Below are 16,587 nucleotides of genomic sequence, written 5' to 3'. Positions count from 1 at the left end.
TTTTAAAAAAATTATTTTAAACTGAAAATTTAAGTTTTTAATTCACTATGATTTTGAAAAAGAAATGATTAAAAACTTAAATGTCTGGAGCTTAGTGAAGTTTTTCACATTTGCTCCTCAACATTATATTTATTGATTCTTGAACTGCTGTCGTTTAACCCTGTATTTATTATTTGCTGGTGACCTTGCTTGAGTGTGTATTGAGTTAATTTGTTTATTTTCGTTTAAATGCTTAATTTTTGTGTATTTTTAAACCGATCCTTGAATATATTGATTATGTTTTTGTGTGTTAATATGTATCTATCATATTAATGTGTATTAATTATATATATTCGCAAAAGGAGGTACCCTTGGAACATTTTCTTTGCAATGAAAGACACGTTATGTAAAATTAATTAGAGTAAGATTTTTGGCTAAGCGAGTTTGATGCTAAATTGGTGATTTCCAATTAAGGCAAGGTTTTGGTGGACCCCCCCCCCCCCTGGTGACTCAGATTTTTTTTATTTGCCAAACACTTTCATAATCATAGAAATTGAGTACGGCTACCAAAGGAAAAAAAAATTGCACAACATTCGAATATAGTAGTTGCCGCTTATAAGAATCACACGTTTTGTTCACCCGTTTTTATTCTTATATATGGGTTGGTAGGTTTTAATTTATAATACATAGAATATATTTATTTATACATCATGCAGGACCGTTGTTTATTTATAAGAACCCGGATTCCCGGAAAGAGAGTCCGGGTTTTCATTTATAATTATTTTTTTATTATAATTATTTTTCTTGTGTTTCATGATATTTTTCATATTGCTTTCTATGCTGGCGATTTTTTTTTTTCGGCGCTCGTAATGTGTCTAACGGCCTTGGCGACTTCTGATGGAGTCGTCGGACATATTTGGCGCCGAAAAAAAAAGTCGCCGAAAATCGCCAACCTGTCCCCTATACCGAAGCTGTTCCACGGCATTTGCAGACACGCAGACTTTTCGGTCTTTTTCACAGAGATATGACGGAATTATTTGTCATACATGTGCTGCCATCTCTGTACAGCCATCTTTCTACTTTATTATCTCATCACTAGATGGAGTGGACAATTATATTTCAAAATCTGAGATTATTATTACTATTATCTTTGTCATGTTTTGCAAAGCTGCATCCCCATCGCTTTTGTTTCAATTTCCAACTCCCTTGCGAAGATGCATCTGTTTTATTACTCACATATCTTTTAGCAAAGGTTCAACTACTATGGTTCCACATAAATCCATCAACAGCATTTCTTTTAGTCACAGGACATTATGACCGCCCCTCCCCACTTTTGGGGAGTGATATAATGTCTCGACACATTCAAGCCAAAAAAAACATGCTATAAAAAAAAATATTTTAATGTTTCAAACTTCCAAGAAAAGGAAAAAAAAGGGAAAAAAGCGAGCAATTTTCAAATCAATCAATTCAAATTTTTTTGTTCCGCCAGTGTCCGCAAAAGAGGGGTTTTACTGTATAAATACATATACTCTATCCCAAAACAATGTTTTTCATGGTTTTGTAACGAGCCCTTGGCTAATTGAGTATTTTCTGTAGTGAATAGCCCACAATAGTGTTCGTTCACTTCCAGATTCAGGGTTTAAGCTACGATCACATTTTTTGCAAAATGCAAAAGAAAATCTTAGAATGCGAAAGAAGTAGTAGCCACTTTCGCGAAAATATGTACAGGATGCACGAAACGAGTAGACATCCAACCATCAATCATTAGCATTGTAGCATTTTGCTAAAGCTTTTTCCCCATTTTCACTTTTTTGCTAAAGGAATTTTTTATCTGGCTTAAACCCTGTCCAGATTGTTCTGCGACGTACATAGCAGATTTTGGTATATTCTGCTTTGGGGATACTCTGGAATATAAATAAAAACCCAGACTCACTTCTAAATAATACAGTGATAGGGAGAAAAAAACTCTGGGTTTGGTGAAAAAAAGTTCTCTGGGTTCAATAAAAATATGATTTTGCAGGAAGAAAATTATAACGTATAGTATGTAAAAAATTAATTGAAATGGAAGCATGAAATATACAACCTGAGGGAATCTAAATGCAATCCTGAGAACAAATTCCAAATGAAATATTCCAACAAATAATTAAATGTAACTCACCGAAATAACTGAATACATTCCAAGTTGTGGTGTCGCAGGGAGTTTTTCTCTAATAGGGTTCTTTAAAAAGGAATAGCTTACCTCCTGGGGTCATAAATTCTAACATAGTTTACAAGTTTAAAAAAAATAAGATGAGCATATTGGGATAAATCGAGAAATTATCCATACTTAGATGAGACGACCACAATTTTTTATGGGCAGTACATTTATATTTTATCATAATTATTAGTTTTTTTTATTGCTCTTATTTAGTTGCTGTAGATTAGATATACAGGGTGATTATAAAAAAACTATCCCGACATATGGGCCCCCGAACTATCATACCATTCACTGAAACTGAATGAAATTTTGGCATAAGGTATTTTGATGTATGCGCTCAAGAATGATATGGAAAACAACAGTGTCACTCTAACAGTTACGGTTACAGTGAGAAAATTTCGAAAATATCAAATGGCAACACCAAGTTTTTTATATTGGAATGTGATCTCCATTGTGAAAAACCCTAAATAGTATTCGAACGGCAACTGTTGCATGAAAATCACCGGCGGTAGATAGGCTAAAAGTGAGGACAACCAATAAGGACAGAGAAGCAGCATAAAATAAAGCATTTTATTGTGTTTCACAAATTTTCCACATGACCTTGTGGAGGACTAATCAGGCTGGGATCTCAGCCGAAGAAACGGTGTGACGAATGAAACAAACATTAATGCTCTGGTGCACGGCAAAGTCCTTTTTACTTTTTCCTTGCCTAGCTCCGGGGATTTTCGTGCTACAGGTGCCATTCCAACGCTATTTAGTGTTTTTCAGTATGGAGATCGCATTCCAATACAAAAAACTTGGTGTTGCCATTTGATATTTTCGAAATTTTCTCACTGTAACCGTAATTGTTTGAGTGACACTGTTTTTTTCCATATCATTCTTGAGCGCATACCTCAAAATACCTTATGCCAAAATTTCATTCAGTTTCTGTGAATGGTATGATAGTTAGGGGCCCATATGTCGGATAGTTTTTTTTATAATCACCCCGTATATTCTCAACATCCATATTTTTTATGGGCATCTTTTTTCAGTCACCTTGTTGGCAATTTTGTCTGTTGTGGGCTTTGTATATTTGTACAGGAGAAACAGTATGTACGATACAACATAAAATGAACAAAAAAGAAGCTTCAAAATGTATGTGTGTGTGTGTGCTAACAGGCTTAATTGATTCAAATACTGCTGTCTATACAAAAGCCTATTATTACTGGTGGCCTCTAGGAGATGAAGTCACTTTCAGACGATAACCAATAGTAAAAAGGGAATGGCAACCTAGAAGCTTAAGGAAATAATAATAACAGACGGAAAAATAATTCACATGGAAGAAAATGGCAGACCAGGAAGAAAAGTGGCAACAGGCTATAAAAGAAGTCGCCAAAGAAAAAAGGGACTATATGCCAAGGCTGGACAAATCGCAAAAATATCTGGGCACCAGAAAATTTTTTATCTGAAGAGAAAGGTCCAAAATAATGTTTCTTTTGAGTTTTTTGTGAACATAGTGGCTCTTTCATGTTGGCAGATATGCTGCTATAAATTCCAAAAATTTGTGCTGCTCTCTTGGCCTGCAATTTAGTAGCTACACAAAGAAAATTTTAGATACCGATACCAATTTCTTAATTGTCATGGCAACCTGGTGCTTGTATTTTATTTATTTATTTAAAATAACCTCAGAAGGCATGAAATTGTGCAGTGCTTGTCCAGCTCTGGATTATACTATAGCTGTTCTGTCACTCGCTCAAGATCAGTTCTAGTGGAGGACATTTTCTTACATTCTGTACAGTGGGATCAGTCTTGTGAATACAAATAACTGCACAGGACTTGTTTATCACTTCAAGTCATTTACAGAACACAACCAGCCATACAGACATACAACTACAACATATGTTTATTATGAGATTGCATTGATTTTCATGCCATTCTATATCTTAAAATATGGGAATGTCATGAATGAATGAATGTTAATATATGTTAGAATATAAGCTTAAAGTAGTGTTTTTCTTATTTCCTCAGAAATGGATGACAATCCACGAAACGGATTCTCCAGGCTTCTGAATAAAATATTTTACATTGTCGACACACCAGTCACTTGGTTTAGAGGTATTTCATTTGTAACTTTCTATGTGGTTTTCAAATTCTTTCTTTCATGGTTTTTTGAAACAGAGTTGTGTTTTAAAACACACTTTTTTATAAACTTTAATTTATTTTGCACATATGTTAATGATGATTTCATGAAAACAATGTCTTGTAAAGTAATTTAAGTTAAGATTCTCCAAACTTGTTTTCTAAAAGTGAAAGTTTAAATTTTTAACTTTTTCAATTTTCGCTACTGGTAAAAACTATTTTTGCAGAGCCAGTTTTTTACCACAATTGTAAAAACTTGCCAACCCTGGTGACTTATATTCTGGAAGTTATTTACAGTTTTTAATATTCTTTATTAGTGTGAATTTTTTTGTTTTTGTTGTCAATTTCAATATTTCAGTCAACCAATCAGCCAATAGTAAATGACCAATTCACAAATATTGATACCCTCACCACAAAAGCAAAATTTGAGGGGAATAATCATCATTTTCATATTTATTCAATCTAAGCCAACATAGAAATAACAGCTTTTACTCAAGAGAAAAGAAAAAGTTAAAATTTGTTAAATAGTGTTGTTATATATGTATATATACACAGTCAATCCGACTTATAATTTTTTATTTATTTATTTACAATAACCCCAGAAGGCATGAAATGCACTTATACTGGAAGAAAAAGAAAAAAAAGTCAGAACGGGAAGCACTTTGCATACGGAGTCAGGTCAAAATCCTCGATAGCGGAAGCAAATCTTGCGTAGGAGGCACATACAAGTTCTGATGGAAGACTGTTCCATATTCTTGCCACACGGCATCTATATCCGTGGAAAAAGCAATCCCTTCTAGCCGTTGGTATTCTTATTTGGAAGCGATGCCTACGTAGGTTAACTCGCCTGTCTATGATCTCAAAGAAAGGCTCTCTCGATGGTAGATAAACAATTTGGTGGACTAGTTTGTAGCACATCTTCAGATCTGCAGCGATTCTACACCATTCCAGCGAGTGTAAACCCAGAAATTGAAGTCTCTGGCAATAAGACCGCTCATGCCAGGTATTCGTTTAGTAAACGACCTCTGTGGCTTTTCGAAGAGCTTTATGTCCTTGATTTTGTAAGGGCTCCATACTTGCGAACAGAACTCCAGAGTCGGGCGAACGTACACACAGAAAGCACATGACAACGTATGCGCATCACACTTACGGTATGCCGTACATAACATATATGAAATTCTATTAGCTTTGCAGACTATGCCATGATAATGATCAGTGAAATCCAGAATGCGGCTCATTGCAATACCTAAATCCACGCATGTATCCAATTGCTGTAACGTTTCATTACCTAGTTGGTAATATTCGGGATTGGTGCGTCTACCTAAATGCATTGATCCACTTTTTGATGATGAAATAGGTAGCTTATACTGACAACTCCACTGGAAAAGTTGTTGGCATGCAATTCTTAGGCCCCTAGTGTTTTCCACTGGAGAAAATAACTTCACGTCATCAGCGAATTGCAATAGAGAGATGGGTGACACAGCCTGAGTAATATCGTAAGTGTACAAAGTAAATAAGATCGGGCCTAACACTGATCCCTGGACAACTCCGCTTGGCACCTGGCATTCTCTAGACATCACTCTGGCTACGCGAACCTGACGAACTCTGTCTGATAGCAGTTCTTGAATTATCCTCACAACTTTATCCGGAACCCCCATGCAAGGTTTCAATGTTTTTCAAGAAACCGTAACTAAAAGGGTTATAAGCCGGAAACATTTTAAGTGGGAAATGTCTATAAGAATATTATAAGACATAGTTTTACGCCAACCATAGCTTTTTTATGTCTTTTTTTAATTTATTAGCAAACATTACTGTACATATAGAGATTTAACCGTTTAAAGGCCGAACCATAAACAAAGTCACTTATTGTTTTGAAATTTGGAATTTGAGGTTCTTTTGCATGCCTATATATATAGATCAACTTTGAAATTTGAAGAAAAAAAATTTTTTCTTTGTTTTTCACGATGTTCCATAAATGGAACAATGGACACTTGGGGAGAGGTGAAAGCTGAAACTGGTATCGCCTATATTCCCACGATTATTTATTTCTGGGGTACAGTTATCACATGAAATTTTCTATTTTCTACTGCAAATTCAAATTCGCAACACATACTGGTTTTTTTTAACATAAAAATGAGTGCAGGAAATTAAAATTTTTTTCTAATGTCTGTGATAAAAGAAGGAAAACATATTTGATGGACTCGTTTGTCACATTGGTAGCAAATATACATAGTGTTTTTTTGGCAAATCACACACCGTCCTTTCGTCACAGACAATATAATGGCCATCAAATGACCTGACATCTTTTTTTCAGTTGACAACGTGGACCTGGATAAATAAGTAACCCCTCCTTCGTTCGTAGAAGGTTCAATTGTCACTTCTCTTTGGAATTCCAAATGCGAAATACGATCCGCTTCTTGCAACTCTGAATGAATTATCCAACATGCTGTAATGGTCATATGTCAAATTTTTTCCAATGGAATCCAGAGCTGATGTTTTGATCGGATTCTAGAAAGAATTTTTTTTATCCCATGCAATAACTTTTTTTTTCCGATCGCTCAAAACTGTCTTGCCTTTTCTAGAAAATTGAGTGTTGAACTTGCGTTTTGCTCCTTTTTTCTGTCCTACATCTTTTGAAGAACACATTTCAGGAGTTTTCTAACACCTCATTCTTGTTGTTGCAAAATTACTTAGCATTTCACATGGATCAGTTTGAATTGTTGATACTACTGTAGATCCTTTTCAACAATATTATCTTCATCCATGATGTTCTCATTTTCATTAGCACGTAATTGACATATATCTGCATCCTCTAATTCAGAATCTGAAAGAGTTTCTAAATATCTTACAGCTTCTTCTAATGTAAGATACCTTTTTGATATGGTTACACTCAGCTGAACACACCAAGACTATCTAGGATTGTCGAACTCTGTTTGATTAGTCTGAAGTTCGCAAGAACACCCATTTCTAAGAATGCAAGAATAAAAAAGTACTCAACCAATATAAACAATCCACCCCAGAAAGCACATTCCTCTGTGTCATATTACCCAGAATTAGCTCCTATACACATGTCGAATGATGACAATACCCTGGGGTTCGAACGGGAAAATCGAAGCAGCACACTGCACATTAGATATCCCTAGAATCCTGCTCTCTTCAAAGGCCAATGTTCCATAAATGGAACATGCATTTTTGAACGCAACTAGCTCTTTAACGTTCAACAGTACAAAGAAACTAATTGATTGATATATTAAGTGGTAGAAACACACAAAATAATTTTCAATTTGCATCAAAATTGAGATTTTTGCAAATTTTATCGAAATGGGGAAAAAATGCCCAAAAAATGTCAAATTTCAAAATTCTGTCAAAAATGTTTATATCAACCTGAAGTTTCCAAATTTATTTCGAAAAATACTTAAAACTCTTGTCTATATACGATAAAAAACCTGAAATGTTTGAATCAATTTTTATCTGATATTTTTGTAAATAAAAACTATGTTCCATAAATGGAACATTGTTCTTTAAACGGTTAATAAGAATTAATTATTTGTTATAACAAACTATAACAGTCAAGTTTCCATAAAATCTGGATAATATCAGGCACATTTTAATTGCCACATAATATGTGGCACATTTTCTTGCCTTTCCACAAAATATCAAAAACTTACCAGTCCTTTAATTGCTTTCGCAAACATTGCAATTGGATGTGACTGTGGTTATCATCTACAAATTTAAGAATTTTAATTTTTTCCTCTAAACTTAGAGATTTTCTTTTTAACTTGCTCTGAGTTTGCCAAAATCTAACACTTTTGCTGCTTTAAGAAATTTCGAAGGTCATGAAAGCATTGTTTTGTCAGTTCTGTGAAGAATTAAATTCAAAGAAGTAAAGTAAGGAAATCCAATTTTTCTTAGCTGAAGAAGCTACTTTTGAATGCTACTTGATGCTGGCATCTGACAATCTGTCAAGTTGTTTATATTTTGTGTCCATGTCACTCTTTTGCAGCTTGATTTTGTATTAATAAATTTAGAAGTGAATGCGAAAGTTCAATCCTTTGTTATATGCAGTTGTCTATAACATAACTGTTAGAAGATTCATTTTTTGGAATCGATTTAATATGGCAAATTTGAATAAGACTGCAATGGAAGAAAAAGTAACCTCTTCTGAGAACTTTTTCTAGATCCTATCTGTTGGACTCCATATTCAAAGACATAACTTCGATCAACCTTGTGTATTTGAACAGTGGTAAGGGTAATTATGCTCTGCACACTATTATTGGACAACAAGAGAACAAGAAAAGAAATTTTCAATACTAGGACACACATAATCATCATTTTGGTTTCTTTACATGAAAAAAAGACAAAAAAATATGCTGATTTCAAGGGAAAAAAATTCTGATGTGAATTTTCTGAACGTTGTAAGGGGGAACAACAAAAAATTTAAACATTATATATGGAAAAAGTTAACATTTTCAATATAGGAAAAAAATAAAATTCATGAAGATTAGTCATACTAAGTGAGAAAATGTTCTAAACAGGAACATTATAAGCGGGATCAACTGTATATATACCTATTTCACACATTTTTTTTCTTCAAAGGTGGCTATTCCAGTTGCACTCGCATTCAGCCCATATGTATTTTTCTTACTCATTTTTAACAATGTGACATTTATTCATAGAAAAAGTATTTTTTGTTTCCCAAGTGTGTGTAGGACTTCATTTACGTATGTAATAGCGCATATATATTTCAAATGTTTTATATATTCAATGTTTTTCAGAAACTGTGGTTGTTCCAAACCGTCCCAAGTACTACTATTATCACCGACAGTACAACAGAGTGCCCACAATAGATGAATGCTATGAAAAAGATCCTGTATGCATGCATGAAGCTCAAGAGCAGTTTTTAAGAGACAAGTGTGTACAAATTTTACAAGCATTAGAGCAATGGTCTTTTTTTTTATGACTCTGCAATCTAGTTCAGTGGTCAAAATGTTTCTCAGACTAGCAGTTTTATGAAACGTTTTTCTCAATTCAGGTAGATGCTATCTAATTTTAGATTTAATAAATAAAATGCAGTCTCTATGTCATTTTTTATTTGAATTATTTGTCAACAAGCCTGCAAATTATTCATTTCATTTTTGTCGGCCTGTGAAATTTCTCAACTACTTTCACCAGACTATTGGTGTAGCAAGTTTGAAGAGCAGAGCACTGATCTAAATTTAGTCTGACATTTTCATTGGATACAATTTTTATTGCATTCAAACAATTTTCGATGATTCAATGCTTTTTATAATTATTGATCATTGTTGTAATGATGCTTTTCTATTTTCCATAGTTTTACATTACATAGTTTTACATTACATAGTTTTACATTTACATTTTTTATTATACTGTAAGAGATGTAGATGTAATATGTTACATTTACATCTGTTATTATAATTATACAAGAGTTATTCGGGCCGAGATTAGTAGCCCTTGTACAGAGGCACCTCATAAGGATACAATCGGTCAATCAGTAATCATACCCTTTGCTGCTGTGTTGTTGTATTATAGTGATTGATGTCCCAGATTCGATCTGCTTTTCTTTGCAAATGCAAACCAGTCTTCCATTTGAAATAAGTTTATCCATGAAAGCAGCCAGTCACAAAATGCAATAATTATAAAATCATATTCTCAGGATATCCTTTGTTTAACTGCTATTAAAACTAATATTTTGCTCAATAACATCAGTTCGAAAAGCTCTTGCTGCTGGAATATAATTCCATGATCTCTAAGAATTATCTAAAGCTTTAGATATTTCAGATTCGTATGAAGAATCATTTATTACACTACTTGCATCCATGCTGTTCACATTTATTGCAAGGTTTTTATTTGTTAATTTTTCAATAAGATCTATTGATTGGAAGTCTTGTCAATTCAAATGTTTGTCATGTGGTAGTCAAATCCTGTACAAACACACGTTTTTGACTAATTTTATTGATCAATTTTTGTCAATACAGTAAATGCAGGCTAATTTGGCACTGGGATCCTTCTATGGCCGAAAAAAATAAAATAATAAAAAATACTCTAATTACTGTAGAAAACTCATTTTTGGAACTAGTTTTTGTTGAGTGGCAACCTTAAACTAAGCAACTGAATGTATCAGGTCGTTCAGTTCACCAAATGGCCTTTCAGGTGGTTTTGTATTTTGTGATTACACATGAGTTTTTTAATTTTCCAAAGATTCAACTGTGAAGGTTGTAATTCAGCTTTGTCAAGTTTGGTTGGTGCTTAATTGGAAACATAAGATTATTGGATTAATTAGATTATGCTTGTAAGGTAAATTTAAAAATATAATTATGCGATGTACAATTATGTTTATTTTTTGAACGTCTATTCTATTTCAAGTTTTGTTTTTGGACTGGGAAGGTGGTGTATAAATACAAGCGTTAGTCTCGAATGAGCCTGAGTTCAAAAAATACCCTAGCTTTTCATTTAATGCTTCTAGATAGGAAAAGGTGAAGTGGGCCAAAGTTATATTAGCCCAAAATGTTTATTTTTTTTAATTGGCTTAAATTAAAAAAATCTGTATTATTTAGATATGCATAATATGAGATAGCTTATTGATATAAAAAAGGCTACCAGAACTTAAAATTAATAATATTTGGATTATTAAAAATTGAATTTTTTTTTTAATTAAAAATAAAAGAGCCAAAGTAGTCTGTGTTTATGGTAATGATTGGTTATATAACCTGTCAAATTGTTCATTTGCCATTTCTTCTCATTAACCACAGAGCTCAATTATTTTCCTGCACGGTTTTTTTTTGTGCGTAGCTTACATTCTCTTATTATTATAGAATTTACCCTTTTTTTACTAATGAACTATTGATTACACTCTTTTCTTAAGCTTGTTATTATTATTTTTTTTTAAATTTTGTTTAGAGGCTTTATTCATTTATTATATTTTACACATGCAAAAATGAAATTAAATTTGCGAACAAATTCTTACTCCATGATAGAAACATTGACTCACACTTAAATTTGACAGTCAATCCCTATATATCACAATATCTGCCAATTAAAATAACATAACTTCTTTATATGCTCAACGAACACTTCCAAAGCACATCATTCCTGGACAGAAATCCCATTTCAACTGCCATCTCTTAGGAAATAATTTCAATTCTAACATACTTTTGATACTTCTTATGCAGGTAAATTTCAGATTTGATGATAAACGCGCTTCAACACTGGCATGATATTTCAACTCAGTCAAGGACAAAGTTATTTCATACACAACCCTAATCTTGTTCATGCTTTTTTCTTATCTCATCTGTACACTGTGTATAACCTATAAACCCAGAGGAGAAATACAATAAACCCCCCCCCCCTCTTAACAGACCCCTCAGATGTGGCCACCCTCTCTTTTTAATGCCAAATAATTTCTCCTTTTATGATAAAGTATGTATTTGAAATTCCTGATTAAGGCCACCCCTCTTTTACTGACAAATTTTTTTGTCCCACCGGTGTATGCAAAAGAGAGGTTTTACTGTATTCCATTATATATCTCACTATTTTTTCCACTAACTTGAGAGACAAAAGGAAGGAAAAAGATCCAATTTTTGAACGCCCATTTCTTTTGCATTTTAGAAATGTGGAAAAGGTTTTTCTATTCCAGGCAACTTTCTTCCACTCAAGAACAAGTTTGAAATTCCAGTCAGATGAGATTGGACTGAGATATCAGTTTCCTGCTTATGATGTGTTAACAGAGCAAAAAAATTGTTATTTCATATTAAGTAGCTACAGGCTCCCTCAAAGTATAATGTTTTGTATGTTCTGCAATGAGTCATCAGCTGAATGAACATGTTCTATGGTAAAAATTCCCATGACATATTTTCTACATTCTTTTCAAAAGAGTTCTTTTTTTTAAATTCTTCCAGAGATTTTTCTGCAGCATCACTGATTGTCCTACAATGTGTGTCATAGTTTGCTGCAGATTCTGCTTTGGGAAGGCCACCTACAGTTTGTAATGTTTCTATCAGATGATACAGCGAATCATACAAATTGAATTTAAATTCTTGCTGGCGTTGAGTTTAAATCTTTAGTTTACCCATGCATAAAAGAAGAAAAAATTTTTTTCTTTGCCAGTTTTTCACTTTTGTTATGGCATGCCTGTTCTTGTTCACTATGCTAAAGAAACACCGATGTAACTCAATCAGCACATTTTCATTCTGTCATTATGGAGCTGTACTGCCGAGAAATAAATTCGAAGGGTAAAAAAGTTGTGCAGTATATACACCAGCATCTGTTTTGACAGGTTTCCTGCATAGAGATCTTTGAGCGGCCATTCAAGAACTTTATATTGTATGTTCTTCCTGGTTGGCTGTTATATGCATGAAATAACTGTAGCTAAACAGAAATTATAGGAAGCTAAATCTTGTCTCAGCCCTATATTATACTCCAGTGATGTACAGGAAGAAATGTCTTTTGAATCAATGTTTTTGTTAAAAATCATGCATTTTTATTATTACTATGTATAAAAAGCTGAGCTGTTCAATTTTTTCTGGTATGTTAATTACATATCAATCTTATTTTGGTTCACAATTCTTGTGATTTTGACTTTTTGGTACATTTTATTTGTTTTTTCTGATTAAATTATTTCTTGTTATAATTAAAGGAAAGTTGAACATGAAGTTCTTAATGTATTGCGAGGAAGAATAACAGAGTGTGTTCAATATGAATATCCTGATGATGATGAAAGATGCAAGAAACTTTATGATCAGCATGATGAGGCATCCTTGAACTATTTCATCAAATGTAAGTGTATATATGTGATATATATGAAAGGGAAAACAAAGTATTTTTTAGACATCACATTTTTCATAAAGTTTTTTAATAATCAACAATATAATTTGACAGATTCGTTTTTAGAATCAAAATCATTGAAAATTTGTATCTGTGTTGGTTGTTACAATTGCTTGGACAAAAATGTCTTGAATGAATAATTGTTGTTTGGTTTGAAAAGCATGTTACATTTCTTGAATTGTTAGAATTTTAGGCATTCACAGTTGCTGATAACACAGACAGTTATTTGCGCATCGATTGGAGAAAAAAATACACAGAGATGTTGAAATCTTTAGCTGCACCACTTTTTCAAAAGAGAAAGTTTACCAGATTTGAAATTTTTATCTTGTCTCAAAAGTTGTTTTATTTCACAGGAAAACTATTTGAAACATCATGGTAATAGAGTTAATTTAGTGGATATTTATTTACTGACAGAGTAAAATTTTTTTTGGCTTGATACAAGTAACTTTTATTTATTCAAACTGATGAATAACTTGAATTCCCAAAAGCTTTTTTTTTTCAAAAATCTGGGAATGCAATCCAGTACTACTAGTAATAGTATAACTGGATAACATTCGTAGATTTAAAAATATATACAAACAAGCCTGGAAAATCTCAAGCACCATGTTGCCATGGCAATTAAAATATGGGTATTGGCACCTAAATTTTCTTTGTGTAGTTATTAACTTTGAGACAGAGCAGCACATTTTTTTGTATCTTAAAAAAATGTTTTTTTCTCACCAAAATGTGTCTCTTTGTTGAGATCTGCTTATAAATGGGTTCTAGAATTTTTGCCATTTTGGTTGTCCTTAAGTAGGAGGCTAAACTTGTACAGAGTGTCTCAGCACAGGTTTACAAACTTCTTGAAAGGATAGTGTCAAGACCATATTAACAGCATTGTGGGGCCCCCGGGCAAGTGATTTTTCTGAGGCCCTACCTGATGAACTCTCGAAAATTTGAACCGGTTCTTATTTTTGTGAGGCTCCCGGGTGGGCCCATGTGTTAAGAGAAGACAGCACTGGGTAGTGTGCCGTAGAGGATTCAGAATCACATAGCAATGTACGGTGGGAAATGCTTTCCTGACGTGATAGATGGCATTTTACTGGTGCGGGAGTTCTAGACAGTTGGTGCATTCTAGACGCTGGATTTATCATGCCTTGATTACTTCTTCTGGGATAATATAACACGTGCATTCTGACACTCCTGTTGACAGTGCTGAGGAACTGGTTGCATGTATTGCTGGGCAGCCCTATACAAGCCCAGAATATTACAGAATATTTGGAACTCCATGTGTCACAGATGCGAGGCCTGCATTACACCTCTTAGAATACACTTTAAACATCCCTTTTACTTTTGTTGTTTTACATTTGTTATTAAAAGGAATATTTTCTCTCTCTTACATGGTGTCCTTCCACTCCTAGTATTATCTGTGTACATTACTGCATCAGCAAAGCATTTCCGACCATGCACTGAAAGGGCAGGAAATTTTTTGTGAACAAATATCTATACATAGGGATTATACAACATAAGTGATTTGATATAACACCAAACTTGTTATAATGGGATAATTCTGCAAAATATATGCTAAATTTCTATTTATTCTACAGATGGTGATCTGGGAGGATTTCCACATGTCAAAGATTGTTATATGAAACAGAAACATCGCCTGGTGTGGGAAAGGAGGAAAGCAGAAGGCAAACTTGAGGGCCTCTAAAAGCAAATACTGAAGTAATGTTTAGAAAAATAGTAGTTTTTTTTTCTATCTCAAAATTGGATCATGTAGCTGTTGGTACTGTAATTAAAAAAATAAAAATTTCTGCTGCAACTGTTTGTGCTGGTTTTTTATAGCTTTCTGTTGTTAATATTTGGGCATGGTAGCACAGATTGATAACATTCTCGCTCTCTGTACCAAAGGTTGTTTTAAGATGTCGTGAGCAATGCTCCCTCTAATTTGTTTTTACCTGCGGAGGAGTTTTTTCCTGTGTGCAGCAAGACAATTTGTCAATGATGAATTTTGGTATCATCAGGCGTTTACTGATGGTTTTTTAATCTCGGTCATGGCCACATCAGCCTCGTACTTCAACGAAAGAATGAGGGATATATTAGAGAAATATGCAGCATGGGCAGAAGGATATGGCTTGCAGTTCAGCTTCGGAAAAGGCAGATATACAGCATGCAAAAGAGAGAAAAACATAACAAAGGGACCAAACATTAGACTTCAGAACTGTAACATAAAATACAATGAAACAATTGAATACCTAGGAGTCACAATAGATAGAAAATTATTTTGGACGGTCAACTTAAATAATATCAAGGAAAATATAAAGAATATCTCCTACAAGGTCAATGGATACGCAAAAGCTGCTTGTGGAGCTGAAACCAGAATTCAGAAAAAAAAAAAAAAAAAAAAAAAAAAAAAAATATATATATATATATATATATATATATATATATATAAAAGACTGCAGACTGCATATATAAAAGACTGAAGTATTATAATTATCCATACTTGTGGCCTGACATTGAAAGGTTTGCCTTTGCATTCTGATGTAGGAGTCAAATAACGGGATATTCCTTAATTTGAGGTAATGCAGCCTCAGACAGAAGGGTTCCAATTCTGTTGATGGATGCTATGAGAAGCTGTGTGTGCCAGTCTCAACGACATGTTCAAACTAGGATGTCAGACATCCTACGAATGTGTATTTTAGGTTTTCAGTCTCCTTGATGCCAGGTAAAAGAAACGTTTATAGTACTCAACAAAATACATAATAGACATTAATACACAGGGAATTCAAGTGGGTTCTTTTGTGAAGCCAATGTCTTCTTTCTCTTCTGGCAGTCAATTGGTTAGCTAGCTCATCCTTGGCTGTGCAGGTTCAAGTACTTTTCACCGCCTGAGATTTTTTTGATGAGACATCTATTTCATGGACAGATCACTCAGATTATTTAGTTGAACATAAATTTATGACGTTGGATATCTATGAGATCTCTCCAGGAATTACATGTGTTTATCTAAATCATCTTTTATTTTAGACATTTAATAGTGGCACACTTAAATTGAGACTAAAAATTATGCATTAATTGATTATTAATAATTCTTATCATTAATTGGATGGATTAAAGTTACAGTGGTGTAAGTCAATAATCCTCATTGTGAGGAAAAAGGTTTTACTAGAATTGTTGTGTCATAGATTTCCCATGTTAAAAATTTTTGTGATTTCGCAATTTAGAGGCCAATTATTGAAACTGTAGCTTGGTTAATTTTTTCTTTCCAAAGTTTGGCACTTCTGGACTGCATCTTTGGACTTTGGACTCAGAATTGTTGAACGTGTGACTTGCTCCACTGCAACTTTAACCTGTTCATTAATCAATCACAAAGCAATTTATTGCTATTTGTATTTAAAAAAACATATTGAAATTCCTGAAACCAAGCTCAATTAGATATCTAAGCTTGACAAATTTGTAGAATATTT

At 33.4% G+C, this 16,587-nt stretch overlaps 1 protein-coding gene across 1 annotated transcript; it reads left to right on the top strand.

Annotated features, from left to right (window-relative positions):
- Positions 1 to 111: 111 nt before the first annotated feature.
- ND-PDSW (NADH dehydrogenase (ubiquinone) PDSW subunit) lies at positions 112 to 14,939 on the top strand. Its single transcript, XM_089242829.1, has 5 exons — positions 112 to 193; positions 4,184 to 4,270; positions 9,070 to 9,205; positions 12,948 to 13,087; positions 14,722 to 14,939. Exons 2-5 carry the CDS (start codon positions 4,186 to 4,188, stop codon positions 14,826 to 14,828), a joined length of 468 nt encoding a protein of 155 aa, XP_089098955.1. The 5' UTR covers positions 112 to 193; positions 4,184 to 4,185; the 3' UTR covers positions 14,829 to 14,939.
- The last annotated feature ends 1,648 nt before the right edge of the window (positions 14,940 to 16,587 follow it).

Source organism: Pholcus phalangioides, unplaced genomic scaffold (assembly GCF_987345545.1).
Source record: "Pholcus phalangioides strain wild (caught in Gottingen) unplaced genomic scaffold, Ppha-v1.0 ptg000015l_1, whole genome shotgun sequence".
NCBI classification, from domain to species: domain Eukaryota; kingdom Metazoa; phylum Arthropoda; class Arachnida; order Araneae; family Pholcidae; genus Pholcus; species Pholcus phalangioides.
Note: the sequence above shows the minus strand (reverse complement) of the source record. Positions and strands in the feature narration are given on the sequence as shown.

What these genes read in the sequence shown, in the direction of transcription:
- ND-PDSW (XM_089242829.1), top strand. Translation starts at nt 4,186, where the DNA reads ATGGATGACAATCCACGAAACGGATTCTCCAGGCTTCTGAATAAAATA. An exon ending in ACCAGTCACTTGGTTTAGAG is followed by an intron (nt 4,271 to 9,069) that starts GTATTTCATTTG and finishes AATGTTTTTCAG; the next exon opens with AAACTGTGGTTGTTCCAAAC. An exon ending in GAGCAGTTTTTAAGAGACAA is followed by an intron (nt 9,206 to 12,947) that starts GTGTGTACAAAT and finishes TTATAATTAAAG; the next exon opens with GAAAGTTGAACATGAAGTTC.